Consider the following 13,924-nt stretch of genomic DNA (forward strand, 5'->3'; position numbering starts at 1 on the left):
ATGAATGACATTTTTTTTTTTTTTTATTGCATTACAGAAAATAAAGAACTTTATCACAATATTCTAATTTTCTGAGACAGTCCTGTAAATACAAAAGAAGAACCAGCAGGACTGGCAGTCTCCACTTCACATTTCTTCATTCTTGTTCCGTCTGGTTCACGTCTCCACTGGTGGACTGGGGGTGTTGGATGGAGATCACTGGCTGAGGGGGAATCACACAAACACACGGGGAGGGTTGAAGATACACAGTAATCACACTTATATGAATATTAAAGCAACATTAAAGAGATCCCATACTCAGATATGTACTGAGTATGGGATTAACCATGATATGCTGTATAATGCCAAGAAGAGTAAGGTTATGCTGTGTCGTACTAAAGAAGACAGACACCTCACCTTTCCAAATTATTATCTTACAGGACAAAAGGTGAATATCTGTACTAAAATTAAATACCTTGGTCATTTCATCACAGACCAATTAACTGATGACGAGGATATTAATAGACAGTGCCGAGTCCTTTATGCTCAGGCAAACATGCTCAGAAGGAAATGTAACATGTGTTCTGACCATGTGAAGATCTGTCTCTTTAGGGCAAACTGTACCCCGCTCTATATAATATATAATACTGCTCCTTTATGGAGTACATTTAAGAAGGCAAGCATTCATAGGTTGCAGGTTGCTTACAATGATTGCGTGAGGAAACTATTGAAACAGCCGAGATGGTTTGGTGCAGGGGTCGGCAACCCAAAATGTTGAAAGAGCCATATTGGACCAAAAACAAATATGTCTGGAGCCGCAAAAAATGAAAAGTCTTGTATCAGCCTTAGAATGAAGGCCAATGGCGAAAGACGAAATGTCGAGAAAAAAGTCGAAATGTCGAGATTAATGTTGAAGTACAATCTCGAGGAAAAAAGTCGAAATGTTGAAAAAAAAGTCAATATTTTAAGAAAAAAGTCAAAATGTCGAGATTAAAAAGGATAGGAAAAAGGAAGAAAAAAAGAGAAAAAAAGAAAAAAAGGAAAAAGAAAAAAGAGGAAAAAAAGAAGAAAAATTAAGAAAAAATAGGGAAAAAAGGAGAAAAAGAGAAAAAAAGAAAAAAAAAAGAAGAAAAAAAGGTGAAACATTTTTGAAAAAGCTCCAGGAGCAACTAGGGCGGCGCTAGAGAGCCGCACAAGTGAGCTGTTCTGTAAAGTTTATCTGCAGACTGCAGTTTATCTGCAGACTGAATGTTTCTCAGAATGACATCATTGCTCAGCTGGTTAGCCCTCGTGTTTGTGACGTGAGATATTGCTCAGCTCTGTGGAAACATTGGTATAACTGTCTTGTGTAGTACTGTTTCTATATGTTCTCTCTCTCTCTATCTATCTCTTTTAATCTTGTGTTCTTATGTATTGAGTGTTGTATATTTTTATTATGGACCTCGAGTCTGACTAATAAATGATGATAATGATTCTCTACGCACCATTCTGGGAGCTGGTCCACAGCAGTTGACCACCTTGCAGCAGTAGGCAGCAAGTGTTGCAGAGATGGCCAGCAGAGCAAACTGGACCACTATCGCCCCAGCACAGAAGTGGCTGTGCAGGTTCTGGGAGGGAAAACACATTTGCAAATATTAGGTTGATCATGATGGATTACATCTCTGAATGCACAACACTGGATCCTGCAGTGTGGGAGTGAGAGGGGCAGGGTAACGGCCCGGTCAGGCGGGGGAGAGATTGGTCCGTCAAGACTCCTCTCCCTGGCCCTGCCCCTTCTCAACCTTTCCCCGACCCTGCACCTAACCTGGGGCTTGCTGATTGGGCCGGAGCTTCGGGAGCTGCGTGCTGGCCTGCGGTCCCCCGCCCCCCTCTGGTCATCCCGCTGCTGCTTCCACCTGCCTGCTGTGTGCTGCTGACGTCCACGACCCCCCAGTCTGGCGCTCGGCAGGAGGGTCCCCCCTTATGATCCAGGTCCTGGTCCAGGTTTCTACCCCCTTATGATCCAGGTCCTGGTCCAGGTTTCTACCTCCTTATGATCCAGGTCCTGGTCCAAGTTTCTTCCTCCTAAAGGGGAGTTTTTCTTGCCACTGTTTGGCTTAAGGTTTTTCTCCCACTAGGGGAGTTTTTACCTTGTTTATGTAATAATTGCTCGGGGGTTTATGTTTATGTTCATGTTCTGGGTCTCTGGAAAGCGTCTAGAGACACCTTTTGTTGTATTAGACGCTATACAAATAAAATTGAATTGGATTGAATGGAATTACAGCTCGGAACATAATTCTGGGTGTATTTCCCCCCATCCACTGTTCAATTAGATATCAGTTCCTTCTTCAAAATATTGTTCCTAACGTCACATATCATTATAATTCTCCTCATACAGAGAATATGTTCTCACTTACTTCAGTCTGATGGCATATTTCAGCATGACTGGCAGTGATGTTTTCATCGTAGTCATTCCAGCAGAAAAGGTAGAAGTCTTCCATTTTAAGTAAAGTGCACACTACGTTGAAGATGGAGGCAGCGCAGGCCACGATCTGCATTCCCAAGCAGGCCCTGAGCTGAAACAGAGGAGCTGACATTGAACATGACAGTAAAAACAAAAAGGTTTTTTTGAAGTTCATGATCCTTTAGTAACTGAATCTTTGATAGCATGTACAGTATACTACCGTTTGTCTAGATCAGCGATCAGCAACCCGCGGCTCAGAGCCGCATGCGGCTCTCTAGCGCCGCCCTAGTGGCTCCTGGAGCTTTTTCAAAAACGTTTGAAAATGGAAATCGATCGGGGAGGGAAATATATTTTTTGTTTTAATATGGTTTCTGTAGGAAAACATGACACAAACATTCTTAACGTTTTCCAATGCTGTAAAAATGTGTAGAATAAATATTACATTTCAACATTTCTGTTAACAAAGATTTGTACGGAAGAGTATGCAGGAGAAAATATTTTGGAGAGGAGGAAGATTTGTTTTTCATTATTTCATTGTGCACTTCGAGAAAAAAGTTGAAATGTCGAGAAAAAAGTTGAAATGTCGATATTAATGTTGAAATGACAATTTCAAGAATAAAGTCGAAACTTTGCCTTTTTTCTCAACATTTCAACTTTTTCTTGACATTTTACATTTTTTCTTGACATTTCGAGTTTTTTATCGACATTTTGACTTTTTTCTCAATAATTTTACTTTTTTCTCAACATTTCGACTTTTTTAATGAAATTTTGACTTTTTTCTCGACATTTTGACTTTTTTCTCAACATTTTGACTTTTTTTCTCAACATTTTGACTTTTTTCTCGAAATTGTACTTCAACATTAATCTCGACATTTCAACATTTTCTCGACATTTCGACTTTTTTCTCAAAGCATAATGAAAAAAAAAATCTTGCTCCTCTAAAATATTATTTTTATTTTTCTCTTGCCTGGCCCTAATACTCTCCCGTAGATTTGCGTAACAAGAAGAGTCACGTGGAAAGACATTAGCATGCATTTGCAGCCGAGGACCCAGTTATAACTAATATAGAAACATGCAGCATGTGTTGCCTTCATTCTAAGGCTTATACAAGACTTTTCATTTTTTGCGGCTCCAGACATATTAGTTTTTTGTGTTTTTGGTCCAATACGGCTCTTTCAACATCTTGGGTTGCCGACCGCTGGTCGAGGGTATCTCTATCTATCCAGCTATCTATCTGTTCAGCTGCAGCTCCATATCCTGAGCAAACGCCATTTGCCGTTGTGGATGAGTTTATTGTCATTTTCAATGAGTTTATATTGAAAATAACAATAAAAACAAGTTTGTTTGAGACATGCACATTCGACACACAAGTAGACCTGATATTTGGAGCTGACATGGAGTTTCACTTCTCTTAATGACTCACGTCCATCACGGCTGGTTCCTGCATGTTTCCTGTCTACAGTTCTGTGTTCAGCTGCAGATCCATATCCTGAGTAGCTCAGTCTGACACAATGATCCGTCCATGACGGGACGCTGCACTAGTGCAACAATCAGCCCCATTCATGCCTCACCAAGCCACTGGTGTTGGAGGAAGTGTCATTCTTTCCTGAGACTGGAAGACTCCGGTTGAACACCGCAGTTGTCTTTCTCAAGCAAGAATTGTACTTTGAGGTAGATTGTGTAGGAGCGCAGAAGATATGGAGTAAGATAGCTTTCAAAAAGTGTCCATGTATACAGGACTGTCTCAGAAAATTAGAATATTGTGATAAAGTTCTTTATTTTCTGTAATGCAATTAAAAAAACAAAAATGTCATACATTCTGGATTCATTACAAATCAACTGAAATATTGCAAGCCTTTTATTATTTTAATATTGCTGATTATGGCTTACAGTTTAAGATTAAGATTCCCAGAATATTCAAATTTTTTGAGATAAGATATTTGCACCTGCGTTAGCGTCAGCGTTAGCGGGGTTGCCAGCCGCCCTCGGCTTCGGCGCATCATTCGGGGTTCGGTTGTTTTCCCCTGTGACGTCATTTCAACAGTTTTTCAACTCGTACCCACAAACTTGAATTCATGTTCACAGTGAAGACTCGTATTCGTAGAAATTAGAGTTGTATTCATTTGCACTCACAGCTTTTAGATTCATACTCACATAAAAACAATCCTAACCCTAATCATTTATCAGACTTGTGTGTTACAGCAGAATTTTGTGTACAACTTTTTTATTTACATACAAATGTTTATCATTACGAATACGAACAGTATACACATCTTTTTGAAAGCTATCTTACTCCATAAGAAGACACACGGCTGCTTTCATCTCCAGTTCAGTTTAGAGACGGTGTTACCAGTTTAGAGACGGTGTTATCAGTTTAGAGATGGTGTTATCAGTTTAGAGACGGTGTTATCAGTTTAGAGACGGTGTTATCAGTTTAGAGATGGTGTTACCACTTTAGAGACGGTGTTATCAGTTTAGAGACGGTGTTATCAGTTTAGAGACGGTGTTATCAGTTTAGAGACAACGGTGTTATCAGTTTAGAGACGGTGTTATCAGTTTAGAGACAACGGTGTTATCAGTTTAGAGACGGTGTTATCAGTTTAGAGACGGTGTTACCAGTTTAGAGACGGTGTTATCAGTTTAGAGACGGTGTTATCAGTTTAGAGACGGTGTTATCAGTTTAGAGACGGTGTTATCAGTTTAGAGACGGTGTTATCAGTTTAGAGACTGTGTTATCAGTTTAGAGACGGTGTTATCAGTTTAGAGACGGTGTTACCAGTTTAGAGACGGTGTTATCAGTTTAGAGACAACGGTGTTATCAGTTTAGAGACGGTGTTATCAGTTTAGAGACGGTGTTATCAGTTTAGAGACAACGGTGTTATCAGTTTAGAGACGGTGTTATCAGTTTAGAGACGGTGTTACCAGTTTAGAGACGGTGTTATCAGTTTAGAGACGGTGTTATCAGTTTAGAGACGGTGTTACCAGTTTAGAGACGGTGTTATCAGTTTAGAGACAACGGTGTTACCAGTTTAGAGACATTGGTGTTACCAGTTTAGAGACAACGGTGTTATCAGTTTAGAGACAACGGTGTTACCAGTTTAGAGACAACGGTGTTACCAGTTTAGAGACGGTGTTATCAGTTTAGAGACGGTGTTATCAGTTTAAAGACGGTATTATCAGTTTAGAGACGGTGTTATCAGTTTAGAGACAGTGTTATCAGTTTAGAGATGGTGTTATCAGTTTAGAGACGGTGTTATCAGTTTAGAGACGGTGTTATCAGTTTAGAGACGGTGTTATCAGTTTAGAGACGGTGTTATCAGTTTAGAGACGGTGTTATCAGTTTAGAGACGGTGTTATTAGTTTAGAGACAGTGTTATCAGTTTAGAGACGGTGTTATCAGTTTAAAGACGGTATTATCAGTTTAGAGACGGTGTTATCAGTTTAGAGACAGTGTTATCAGTTTAGAGACGGTGTTATCAGTTTAGAGACGGTGTTATCAGTTTAGAGACGGTGTTATCAGTTTAGAGACGGTGTTATCAGTTTAGAGACGGTGTTATCAGTTTAGAGACGGTGTTATCAGTTTAAAGACGGTGTTATCAGTTTAGAGACAGTGTTATCAGTTTAGAGACGGTGTTATCAGTTTAGAGACGGTATTATCAGTTTAGAGACGGTGTTATCAGTTTAGAGACAGTGTTACCAGTTTAGAGACGGTATTATCAGTTTAGAGACGGTGTTATCAGTTTAGAGACAGTGTTACCAGTTTAGAGACGGTGTTATCAGTTTAGAGACGGTGTTATCAGTTTAGAGACGGTGTTATCAGTTTAGAGACGGTGTTATCAGTTTAGAGACAGTGTTACCAGTTTAGAGACGGTGTTACCAGTTTAGAGACGGTGTTATCAGTTTAGAGACGGTGTTATCAGTTTAGAGACGGTGTTATCAGTTTAGAGACGGTGTTATCAGTTTAGAGACGGTGTTATCAGTTTAGAGACAGTGTTACCAGTTTAGAGATGGTGTTATCAGTTTAGAGACAGTGTTATCAGTTTAGAGACAGTGTTATCAGTTTAGAGATGGTGTTATCAGTTTAGAGACGGTGTTATCAGTTTAGAGACAGTGTTATCAGTTTAGAGACAGTGTTATCAGTTTAGAGATGGTGTTATCAGTTTAGAGACGGTGTTATCAGTTTAGAGACAGTGTTATCAGTTTAGAGACAGTGTTATCAGTTTAGAGATGGTGTTATCAGTTTAGAGACGGTGTTATCAGTTTAGAGACGGTGTTACCAGTTTAGAGACGGTGTTATCAGTTTAAAGACGGTGTTATCAGTTTAGAGACAGTGTTATCAGTTTAGAGACGGTGTTATCAGTTTAGAGACGGTATTATCAGTTTAGAGACGGTGTTATCAGTTTAGAGACAGTGTTACCAGTTTAGAGACGGTATTATCAGTTTAGAGACGGTGTTATCAGTTTAGAGACAGTGTTACCAGTTTAGAGACGGTGTTATCAGTTTAGAGACGGTGTTATCAGTTTAGAGACGGTGTTATCAGTTTAGAGACGGTGTTATCAGTTTAGAGACAGTGTTACCAGTTTAGAGACGGTGTTACCAGTTTAGAGACGGTGTTATCAGTTTAGAGACGGTGTTATCAGTTTAGAGACGGTGTTATCAGTTTAGAGACGGTGTTATCAGTTTAGAGACGGTGTTATCAGTTTAGAGACAGTGTTACCAGTTTAGAGATGGTGTTATCAGTTTAGAGACAGTGTTATCAGTTTAGAGACAGTGTTATCAGTTTAGAGATGGTGTTATCAGTTTAGAGACGGTGTTATCAGTTTAGAGACAGTGTTATCAGTTTAGAGACAGTGTTATCAGTTTAGAGATGGTGTTATCAGTTTAGAGACGGTGTTATCAGTTTAGAGACAGTGTTATCAGTTTAGAGACAGTGTTATCAGTTTAGAGATGGTGTTATCAGTTTAGAGACGGTGTTATCAGTTTAGAGACGGTGTTACCAGTTTAGAGACGGTGTTATCAGTTTAGAGACGGTGTTATCAGTTTAGAGACGGTGTTACCAGTTTAGAGACGGTGTTACCAGTTTAGAGACGGTGTGATCAATTTAGAGACGGTGTTATCAGTTTAGAGACGGTGTTATCAGTTTAGAGACGGTGTTATCAGTTTAGAGACGGTGTTATCAGTTTAGAGACGGTGTTATCAGTTTAGAGACGGTGTTATCAGTTTAGAGACGGTGTTATCAGTTTAGAGACGGTGTTATCAGTTTAGAGACGGTGTTACCAGTTTAGAAACGGTGTTATCAGTTTAGAGACGGTGTTATCAGTTTAGAGACGGTGTTATCAGAGACTCACCATAGGCAGGTGGAGGCTCTGCGCCGCCACGGCCACATTCCCAGCTATTACGACCTGGAACCACAACAAAACCCCACCAAGTCAGTAACACGTAAGATTTTCTACTTAGCTGTTTGGTTATTTTTCCATAATGAAGAAAGAAAATTATAAAGTTTATTACTTTTCAAATACATTGTTCAGTTTTTACTACAGTTATATATGTTGTAACTTACAATACATACAACAGCGTATATTCACAATGACAAGAAGTTGATCCGATTCTTGAACAGAATCGGAGACTGGCTGCGGTTTTTGAGCTCGTTTGTAGGATGGAAAAGACCTTGCAGAAGTTGAAAACTCGGCTTGGCGGGAATTGACCACAAATTAATCTGTTTGGAGTCGCCATTGATGAATCAGAGACTTAAGGCAGATGGAAAATTACTGGAGTCTGCCTGTCCTAAATATAAATGTTGATTCTACAACCTAACCTTGGCTTGGCAGGCCGCTCCAGTCACAATCTCCCTGGAGGAATAAAAACAAGACGCTCTGCTCCCACTAGCGTCCCCTTCCCCTCAGGACACTAGTGGACCTTGATCAGAACTGTACCGGGCCGCCTGATAACATCAAGGACAACGGCTGAGGAGCAGCTCTGGGGTGAAGTTCACAGACTTACCGCTCACACACACACTGATAACCACACCTCCCTCATTTTCAACGTCTTCCCCGGCTCCAGCCCCCCTCTTATCAGCCCCCCCAACGCAGTCTCCAGGTTGGAGCGCCACGAAGCCGCTGCACTTGTTTTGCTGTGTGTACGTTGCTTTTTTTTGCTAAGGTGTTTTTTTGCACCTTGACACTGTGTAATTAATACACAGTGTGAAGCAGTGGCGATTCCTCTAAGACTGCAAGGGAAGCTCAGCTTCCTCTAAAATGTCAAAAAATAAGTACTGTTGTGTTTACATTTCATTGACTATATATGCGCTAGAACACGATCCCCTTTGGTTCAAAATCAGCCTCTTATCACAGTCACAGATGCGACTTCCTTCTCATTTATTCCTGCAGCTTCACAGTAACAGCAGAAGCTCAGCATCTATGAAGCTGGAGTGGGTTGTTCCACTGCAGCCAAACACACCGTCATTGGATAAATGCTCGGTTTTGTCCCGCCCATCTGAAGCTCAGCTTCTCTGGGGGTCTATGGGGCAGTGGGCGTGGCCTCGGCTGGCCTGCTGCATGATGATTGGATGATCTGTCTGAGGCTGAATCCCTTTCTGATTGACAGCGAAATGAGCGAATCAGCGATCTTGAGACAAACACTGCTGGAGAAGTTTTGTAGCTTCATTCCGTCATTCCGAGTTGATCTGGAGTTTGGAAATCCTCGTAGTGACTTTTGTCTTTGTTAAAACCATAAGCGACACACTCAGCAACTTGTATCTGGTGTTTGCAGACTGCACTGGTGTTATTGGAGACTCTGACTTCTGTTGCTCTACAGTTATTGTCCCCGTAGAGCAGTGGGTGCTGCTGTGAGCCGCTTCGCCGTTGCAAAGCATTTACAGCCGGAACGGAGGGTAGAATTCACATACAAATAAACTGACATTATTTGCAAGACCTGATAGTGCCTTATGTTCCTGGCAGAGCTCTCCGTTCTCGGAGTGCACATTTACTTGTAGTTCCTAGAGTATCCAAATGTAGATTTGGAGGGCGGGCGTTCTGGTACCAGGCACCATTACTTTGGAACCAACTTCCAATCTGGGTTAAGGAGGCTGACACCACCTCCACCTTAAAAACTAAACTTAAAACCTTTCTGTTTAGTAAAGCCTATAGTTAGTGTTTAGTAAACCTCTAGCTGGTGTTGGTAAATCTCTAGTTAGTGTAAACCCTAGTGTGTTAGAGTCAGTAGTCATAGCTGCAGCTATAGAACAAGACTATAATAGTTAGTCTCAAATATAGCTTGGTGGTAGATATGCTGCTATAGGCCTATGCTGCAGGGGGGCACCGTCATGATCCACTGGGCGGTGCCTCTCACCCTTCTTCTCCTCTCCTCTTCCCTTCCTCTCTTCTCCATTTCCATTTCTATTTGTTATAAGTATCTCATAGCCATCATTTTTGTCAATCGCTCCTGTAGTTTCTTGTGCTGGCCCCCTTTTTTCTCTTTTGTGCATGTTTGCAGGCCGGAGCTTCAGGAGCTGCGTGCTGGCCTGCGGTCCCCCCCCATCCCCGGTCACCCCGTTGCTGCTCCCACCTGCCTGCGGATCCCCCCCCCCCGGTCATCCCGCTACTGCTTCCACCTGCCTACGCCCCCCCCCTCCGGTCATCCCGCTGCTGCTTCCACCTGCCTGCTGTGTGCTGCTGAGGTCCTACCCCCCCCCCCTCTGGTCATCCTGCTGCTGCTTCCACCTGCCTGCTCTGCTGTTGACGTCCCCGACCCCCAGTCTGGCCCTCGGCAGGAGGGTCCCCCCTTATGAGCGTGGTCCTGCTCAAGGTTTCTTCCCTCCTAAAGGGGAGTTTTTCTTGCCACTGTTTGGCTTAAGGTTTTTCTCCCACTAAGGGAGTTTTTACCTGCCATTGTTTATATAATAATTGCTCGGGGGTTTATGTTTATGTTTATGTTCATGTTCTGGATCTCTGGAAAGCATCTGGAGACAACATCTGTTGTATTAGACGCTATATAAATAAAATTGAATTGAATTGAAATGAAATTGAATTGACACAATTTATGATGTAAGGCGAAAATGAGCTTCCCCTCCTTAAAAGACCAGCGGCCGCCACTGGTGTGGAGATGCCTTTTTTTTCCCTCCTCCATCCCAGTGTTATCCTTCCTCCAGTCTGACTATGTCTGACTTGACAATACAGTTTTATTCTGATTCCGATTCTGTTCTGATGTCATTCGATATCCCAATGTGGGACTTTGGTTCTTTAAAAAGTACAATATTTGAGTTCTCCACATTCTCACCAACAGAGATGAAATTAAGATGGCTATGTCCGTCCCTTGCTGACTCAGGCCTTTGGCCTGAAAAACACCAGCATTGATGATGTTGTACACACTCAGGCCCACCTGAGTTATCTGAAAGACACAGAGACAAAACTTTGGATGAAGGCTGCAGAATAAGTGCCAGGGAAAGGTTTTAAACACCCGGATGCATGGCGTACCCCGAGAGCTCTGGGTTCAGCCTCCAGGAACTTCTTCTTCCTGTGGACGTCTCTCTGGAAGCTGACGGCAACCAGGGGGCTCTGGCCCTCCTCAGCTAATGTTGCTTTATTTGAAACAACCAGGGTTAAGTGCATTCAGAAGGTTAATACAATGTTGCGCTGCTTTCATTGCTCATTTTAGCAGAGAACTGCATTTTGGAATATTTTACGGAAGCGTATTGCATTCACTTGAGAATAAAAAATTTGCTCTGTTTTTCTGAACTCAGAATAGGGCTTGGTCACCAAGGTGCATTCTGGGACGCGGCGGCCATGTTGGCAGCCTCGTGAGTGTAAACAAACAGCAGTGTAGTAGCACCAAGTGAACAGACGGAACGCAAAAAAAAGATGTTAAAATGCCGGAAAGGAACTGGAATTTACCAGATACCTTAAACAAGGAAGCCAGGGAGTGGTGTATGGAGAAAATAATGATTATTAACGGTTTGGGTCCATATGAAATCCCTACTAAAGAATGGAGCTCCTCGTCGGAGCTCCACTCTTTATTAGAAAGGATTTACTGCCGCAGTTCTGCACAACCCACGTTTCCGGCTACCTTGTTTAGGAGTGTTTGGCAGCTGCTTTGGTAAATGTTTGACTCGCCATGTGTTTCAATAAATTTGATAGTAGTACAACATACAGTACATGTTTTGTATTACTCTTACTTTTTTCTTTTTTTTCACCGCTATATTATGCTGAAGAGGCTCAGAGGCGTGAGCAATATTTTTGTTTTCCTCGTGGGATTATTTTTTTCCTCTCCAGCTACAAATAGAGTTAATATATTTTCCTCAACAAACTAGTTTTATCTGCAGATTGGGGTTAATCGCACCACAGAGAGCTGGCCAGCAACTGCGTTTAGCTGGAGAAGTGGGGAATAAAACCCGTATGAATGATCCGACCCCAGTCTGTGTGAGTGTTTGTGGTTTACTGAGGAAGGTTATTGTAGCACGGTGAGTGCCACGGGCCCGACCGACAGGATGGAGAGACACGGAGTTTCGTGCAGAACCCTTTTTATTTAGCAAGATCATCAGTGCACAAGCACCTCACGCCAGCAGCTCCTCCGACACCTTTGCTGCTGTCCAGCTCTGCCTTATAAAGGCAGGCAGGGTGGAGGCGCGGCAGCCACTCAGGTGGATGGGACACAGGCGCGCGTGTCCCATCAACCTCTCCACCCTGCCACAGTTATGTTTGGTCGTTACAGCCGCGATCCAACCGAGCCGATGACTCTTTCACTTTTTACTCTGTTATCTCAGATACTTGGCCTCCGTGGTTCTGCCTCTGAGCAGGAAAGTGGTGAAAAGTTAAACCATTAGCGATCTTTTCCCCACGTCTGTTATGTGTGGAGCTGCTGCAGCTACAACACAGCAACGGGTTACCATGGTTACAGAATAACGGAAAGTAACGATTACAAGTACCGGTAGGCTAAGACAAACGAAGAGGGAGCACGTCTGTACACAGTGGTCAGTGGTCCGAAGAGCAGCTAATGTAGCATCCAACAGGGCGGCTCCGCCAGGTGATGACGTCAAGACGACCAAGCCCTATTCCAAGAAATGTTTTAATGAAAAAAAGAATTCTGCTTTGTTTTTCTGAATTAACGAGATCATTATCTCAGAATTCTGAGAAAAGTTTTAAGGAAAAAATAAAACTCGTTAATTCAGGAAAACAGTGAATGCAATACGCTTCCATAATATTTGATACAATTATAAAAAACAAACAAACTAACAAAAAAACAGTATTCCGCCATAAAGCACTCGGTGACAACAGATAAACACAAACAGTCTCTGTTGGAGACATCCAGACAAAACTACAGGACAACCATCACTGCAGCATTAAGGGGGCAATTCCTCAGTCAAGTATGAAAAAAGAGGGAAAAAACTAACTGGAAATGCTCAAACAGAGCATTGGATCACAATCCCCCTGTAGAAATGTGAGTGTGGAGTAATAATATACAGGACTGTCTCAGAAAATTAGAATATTGTGATAAAGTCCTTTATTTTCTGTAATGCAAAAATGTCATACATTCTGGATTCATTACAAATCAACTGAAATATTGCAAGCCTTTTATTATTTTAATATTGCTGATCATGACTTACAGTTTAAGAAAACTCAAATATCCTATCTAAAAAAATTTGAATATTCTGGGAATCTTAATCTTAAACTGTAAGCCATGATCAGCAATATTAAAATAATAAAAGGCTTGCAATATTTCAGTTGATTTGTAATGAATCCAGAATGTATGACATTTTTGCATTACAGAAAATAAAGAACTTTATCACAATATTCTAATTTTCTGAGACAGTCCTGTATATAGTATAATGTTTGGAAGTTCCATTAATCTGAAGCAGCGCAATGTGGAGAACTTGGAAATGGTCAAAACCTCCTGCAGTGAACTTCTGTTTTTCTTTTCACTAAATTCCAGTGTCATAAAATACATGATCTAACATATTCAGATTAACATGCTAGAACTATAATGACTTTCAAAATATAAGCAATAGGCCTATAGTCAAATTATATTATAAAATGTATATAGATAGATTTCACACTACTTCCGTTTTCCAATGCAACATTTACATGTAGAATACCCTTTATGATAAACATCAAAGTCATGTAGATACAATATTTCCCTTCCTTGTATTTATGTCTTCTTACCATCGTTATGCAAAAGGTGAAATCTCCTAAAAATCACCTGTTGATATGAATATTTAGCAAAAACATCACCTGCAAAGAGAGAACATGTCCTGGCAGTTTGCTGTTGACAGCCAGACAACATCTGGATTCAATCACTGAACAAAAGCTGAAGCTCCTGAGTTCAGGGAGGCTTTTTATTCCTGCACATGCATGGATTCTGTTTATTTATCGCTTATTCTTATCAGTCTTACCTGCCATGATCACAAGATCCAATGAAACTTCATCAAAAAGCGTCTTCTTCCTCTTTTCTGTCGGTTGTTTTGCTGGTTCGGGACTGGTTTTGCAGAGTTTGGTGGTGGGTGATCGAGTT

General features: G+C 41.5%; 1 protein-coding gene across 1 annotated transcript; it reads right to left on the minus strand.

Annotated features, from left to right (window-relative positions):
- Positions 1-17: 17 nt before the first annotated feature.
- LOC133419984 (uncharacterized) lies at positions 18-13,924 on the minus strand. Its single transcript, XM_061709506.1, has 7 exons — positions 13,806-13,924; positions 10,894-10,997; positions 10,697-10,807; positions 7,771-7,824; positions 2,376-2,534; positions 1,464-1,586; positions 18-202 (listed from the first exon to the last, which is right to left on the minus strand). The coding sequence occupies exons 1-7, from the start codon at positions 13,810-13,812 to the stop codon at positions 137-139; spliced, it is 624 nt and encodes a 207-aa protein (XP_061565490.1). The 5' UTR covers positions 13,813-13,924; the 3' UTR covers positions 18-136.

This window comes from Cololabis saira, chromosome 20, assembly GCF_033807715.1.
Source record: "Cololabis saira isolate AMF1-May2022 chromosome 20, fColSai1.1, whole genome shotgun sequence".
Lineage (NCBI taxonomy): Eukaryota > Metazoa > Chordata > Actinopteri > Beloniformes > Belonidae > Cololabis > Cololabis saira.

Excerpts from the sequence above, each read along its gene's own strand:
- LOC133419984 (XM_061709506.1), bottom strand. Across the intron at positions 10,808-10,893 it reads CTGAACCCAGAGCTCTCGGG|ATAACTCAGGTGGGCCTGAG; the intron begins GTACGCCATGCA and ends TGTGTCTTTCAG. Across the intron at positions 7,825-10,696 it reads TCTTAATTTCATCTCTGTTG|GTCGTAATAGCTGGGAATGT; the intron begins GTGAGAATGTGG and ends TTGTGGTTCCAG.